Source organism: Gossypium hirsutum, chromosome A01 (genome assembly GCF_007990345.1).
Source record: "Gossypium hirsutum isolate 1008001.06 chromosome A01, Gossypium_hirsutum_v2.1, whole genome shotgun sequence".
Taxonomy (NCBI): domain Eukaryota; kingdom Viridiplantae; phylum Streptophyta; class Magnoliopsida; order Malvales; family Malvaceae; genus Gossypium; species Gossypium hirsutum.
The window spans coordinates 33765760-33770619 of NC_053424.1; the positions used below are offsets into that span (position 1 = coordinate 33765760).

Consider the following 4860-nt stretch of genomic DNA (forward strand, 5'->3'; position numbering starts at 1 on the left):
GGAGCAAAAGTTCAGTTCGATACAATGAGCTTTCATTATTAGCTCGTGATCTTTTGGCAATTCCAATATCGACTGTAGCTTTCGAATCGACTTTTAGCATGGGTAAGAAAGTTATCACACCTTTGAGGAGTTCACTTAAGCCAAAAACGGTTCAAGCCGTTGTTTGCTTGAATGAATGGATGCGAGCTAAGGGATTTTCAACTGGTAATTATTATTGTCGTTTTATTTTTATAATTTTATATTATTTTTTTATCAATTTGATTATCTAATTATTTATTCTTATTTCATGCTAGAAATTGGTTGCAAGAATAATGATGACTTATGAGGATGATGTTTCTTTGATTGCTTTTTAGGTTACCTTCCTTCGTAATTGTTGACAATTTAATTTAGCTTACAATCTATAGTTTATTATAAAATTAAATATGTTGATGGGTTAATGTATAGATATTCTAGTTGGTTGATTATATTTTGCAGGTTTTTGGTGCTATTTTGGTGTTGTTGGTGATGCTGTTTTTTGTGCTGTTTGGTGCTATTTTTTGTATTGTTTGGTGTTGTTTTATTGCTGTGTTAGTGTTGTTTTGTTGTTGTTTTGGTGCTATGTTGGTGCTGTTTTGTTGCTATTTTGGTACTATTTTGTTACTATTTTTATATTTAGGTATAGGTACATGTTTAACATGAATATAAGCTTTCCCCTATACCATACAACAAAGGTCATATTCTCACATTAGTATCTTCTTTGAAATGTCCATTATATATTTGACATGAATATGTTAGGCAAAAAAAAAAAATGTAGACTAATCCATTTATGATGCAAATGTCATTGTTTAATTAAAACTAACATGAAACTTTTTAAGTGGTATTTCTTTGGGTATATTATGTTAAGTTAGGCCAAAAGAAAAACCATAATAGAACGTATGAGGTGCAAAAAGTACAACTTTTAAAGGTACAATTTTTTCTAATATTCTTGCAAAATGATTTATTCAAGTACATGGAAGATTTGGCATTCACACATTCTACTTTCAGTCGAATTGGTATTTCATTTTAAATATTGAGTTCCCTATGCTGTAGTAAAGATTCTTAGAACCTCATGTTAGAGTTTTAATAGTAATTTTATGATGCTGTCAGTCTTCTCTCTTTCTTTTCTTTTCCTTTCCTTGTGTCTATGAACATGTGATCTCTTTCTCTTGGATGTGTAGGTTCTATTGTTTCTTATATTTTCTTTTTAATGGTACCCCTGTTCAGATATGGAGAATTTCTCTTCATGGGGATCAGTGTGGGGATGGAGATTCAGCTGATATTGGCAGTCAACCGAAGGACTTGAACTTTACCCTTCTCTCTCCTGAACTTGCTTTGGTTACAACTTAGTCAGGAGTTGTTATGTTGTGTGGTATGAAAGTGGGATCAACCATAAACCTTAATGTTGTTTTGGTGCTGTTTTGGTGGTGTTTTATTGTTCTTTTGCAACTATTTTATTTTGGTGCTACTTGCTTTGGTCTTACAACATAATTTATGTTTTTTGTTGTCGTTTTTAATATTATTTTGATATTGTAAAACTTTTTTTTTATTAATTTGGTTATTATTTTAGTTCTATTTTGTTTCAATTTTAATATAATCACTTTTTGTTATATTTTCAATTTGTGTATTGTTTTAAGAATTATTTTAATTTATTTGTTTTTTGTTTTAATATTTGTTTTAAATTTTTTTAAAATGAAATAAGATTAAAAAAAATTAATATAGGCCGGGCCGGGCCAGGCCAGACCGAGCTCGAGCTTAACAATTTTCTTTAGGGTAAGGCTTGGACAAATTATTAGGCCCATATTTCGGGCCAGGCCAGACCTGAGCCTAGACAATGGACTTAAAAATTTATTTGGGCCCGACCTAATCCAAACCTGACCTAACCCGACCCGGCCCGACCCATAATCACTAGAGGCCCCTAACTTCAATTACAAGTTACAACCCCAATAGCACATGATTGGTTGGGTGGGTTAAGGCAATTTCACCTTTACCTTCTTTCCACGCTCCAAGCTTAGTTTGAAAGCCCAATCATTAAGTTAGGCCCAAATAGCAAATAATCGTGTAACTCACCTCCCTCGGAATGCGCGTTGACAAAAAGCTGAACGGTGGACTGTCCAAACTCCGAAGTCAGTATTCATCTAAAGCTGTTTGCTCAACCAAAGTAGTAATTAGAAAAACTCTCTCAGCCTCTTTACTTTAATTTCCTAGAGAGGAACGAGGAGAGTTTTAAAGAAAATCCCCGGCTTTTTGCAGGTTAATTTACTAATCTTGATAACTAATTTTAAGTTCCCCTTATTTAATTTTACCTCTCCATTCATACTTTTTGTTGCCCAAAGATTTTGAAACGGATCGCTATGGCAATTGCTACGGAAGAAACCACCCGCATATGCAATCACTGGTAATTTTTTAGAATTTAATTTCAATTCCTTGAATTTTCTTCTCGATCCCCGTCCTTTTTGTTTATTTCAGCTTAAATTTGTTGCTTGATTTGTAGTATGAGATTCATTGATGCATAAAGAAATGATTAGTAATTTATGTTTTGAACAAATTAAGTTGGGAAGGGAGTGAATTTAGTTGAATAACACCTAAAATTCTCGATTATTGTTGTATTGAGTTCATGTGAATTTAGAAGAACCTTTAACGAGTACTTTTCCTTCTTAATGGTTCAGTGACAGGGCCATACCTTCTTCTAACATTGATTTGCATCATGCTCATTGCTCCCGTAATCTAGAAAGATGTAAAGTTTGTGGTGATATGATTCCCAAAAAGCATGCAGAGGAACATTTCTTAAACACCCATGCTCCGGTAGGTCTTTTCTATTTCCTTTTAAGTGAATCAATTCTGTTCGAACATGATGCGTGGCGTAACATTTGTGATTCTATTGACACCGTATCTGTTCGAGCAGGTGGCGTGTTCACTGTGCAGTGAGACAATGGAACGTGAAATTCTGGCTATTCATAAAGGTGAAATTTGCCCCCAGAGGATCGTTACTTGTGATTTTTGTGAGTTTCCATTGCCCGCCATTGATCTGGCTGAGCATCAGGTACTACATCTGTATTAATTTACATATAAAAGGATGCAATGTTAGTACTTGTTAGGTGAACTTGTTACAATGTTGCCATTGCTTTGCGATTTTAGGAAGTATGTGGGAACCGGACGGAACTGTGTCATCTGTGTAACAGATACGTTAGACTGAGAGAAAGATATAACCACGAAAGTAGGTGTACTGGTATTGCAGAAAACAATGAGGGATCTTCCAGGTATTTATGCTATAATATAATTCCCGATTGGAATGTTTGGCTAGATATTTTATTAGTTACTGCTTTTCCGTAAATTATATTTCTTTTTATAACCTTGTTATTGATGCCTTGCAATCTGGACTTGTATATAGCACCGAAGAGTTGGTACCTTGATGGTATAGGATAGCTTTTTGTACTTATTATTAATTTCATTCTCGAAAATGGGAGCTTTTAGTTCCCAATGAGTTATGTTGGAAAGTATTCATTTCAGTCTGGAGTTTAGCCATGATATGTAATCAATGTTTACATAATCCATGTGATTATTGTCGGTTAAAGTATCATGGAAGCCTATAGTAGGAGTCAGATTTCATTTCCCCTTCTACTAAAAAAATAGTCAAATTAATCCCTTTACATTAATCAAAGAGCAAACAGGTTATTTTGTTAAAAATTCCATCCATTTCCACTATTAAAAAATGGTCCCTGTATGTTGGTATGAGGTATGCAAGGCAGATCACATGTCACTATCTGGTTATTCTGTCAACCATGTCTGTTTTTAACTATACAAATGGATGAAACTTTTAATAGAAATGATTAATTTGTTCATTGATCTAACGTATAAGGATTAACTTGTCCATTTTTTGAGCAAGGGGGTAAAATGCAATTTGACTCCTAGTACAAGAGCCCTTTGGTACTTTTACTGATTATTGTCCGTTTTCCCCTCCATCTTGTCGTTCGGGAAATATGGCAAAATCTATCTAGTTTGTGTCAAGCGGTATTATAAGGGATTTACCTCTATTTTCACTAAGATTGGCGGATAAAGCCTTTTATTTTGATTATGTTGTGCACCTAACGTTGATTATACCTATAGTTTTGCTGTTTTAACTGTTGACATAACTGAAAACCGTATCAGAATGCTGCTTTTTGTTTTCTTCTCCGATTATAATTAGTTTTAATTAATATGTTTGGGACCGTTTAGGGATGTGAGGGCAGCCGAAAGGGAACAAGCTCGTCCAAGAAGGCAGGCATCGGAATATTCAAGGAGACGAATTCTATTCACAATTGCAATAACCGGCATCGCTGTTCTTCTAGGCTCACTTTTTTTCCAGAAGAAGACAGATAGCAGCCAGGTACATTAGTTGTTTATGCAAATCAGGTACATTAGTTGCAATAACCGGCATCGCGGTACATTAGTTGTTTAAGCAAATCAGGTAGAGAGCTACATATTCCATTTGTGTATCACCAAATTGTCCTCTAAGATCATATACTATTAATGCTGGCATTCAAAACTCATTCAGATTGTGATAATGTACTGCATTTTCTTCCAAATTATAACACAATAATATTTAATTATGCTAATGTACCGAGAAAATTTTGATAATTTTTTAATCTAGGGTTAATATGTAATTTACTCAATGAATTTGTCCAAAATACTTGGTACTTGAACTTTTTCTTATTTCTAATTGGTACCTAAACTTGTCGGTTACACATATTGCTACAATTTGTTAATAGCTTAATTTTTTAAGGGTTAACATAATGTCGCGTTAGCACAAATTATTGGTTTAGTGTGGAATACTCATTTTAGGTATCAAATAGGTACTTTTTGGAA

General features: G+C 33.9%; 1 protein-coding gene and 1 long non-coding RNA gene across 2 annotated transcripts; both read left to right on the forward strand.

Moving 5' to 3' along the window:
- Nucleotides 1–757: 757 nt before the first annotated feature.
- Nucleotides 758–1625, forward strand: LOC121223309 (uncharacterized). Its single transcript, XR_005920596.1, has 2 exons — nt 758–943; nt 1243–1625. It is a non-coding gene; the product is annotated as an uncharacterized lncRNA (long non-coding RNA).
- A 479-nt stretch (nt 1626–2104) lies between these two features.
- On the forward strand, nt 2105–4610 carry LOC107916852 (XIAP-associated factor 1). The gene is made up of 6 exons (XM_016846218.2): nt 2105–2268; nt 2352–2413; nt 2685–2820; nt 2921–3058; nt 3154–3275; nt 4231–4610. The coding sequence occupies exons 2-6, from the start codon at nt 2370–2372 to the stop codon at nt 4388–4390; spliced, it is 600 nt and encodes a 199-aa protein (XP_016701707.1). The 5' UTR covers nt 2105–2268; nt 2352–2369; the 3' UTR covers nt 4391–4610.
- The last annotated feature ends 250 nt before the right edge of the window (nt 4611–4860 follow it).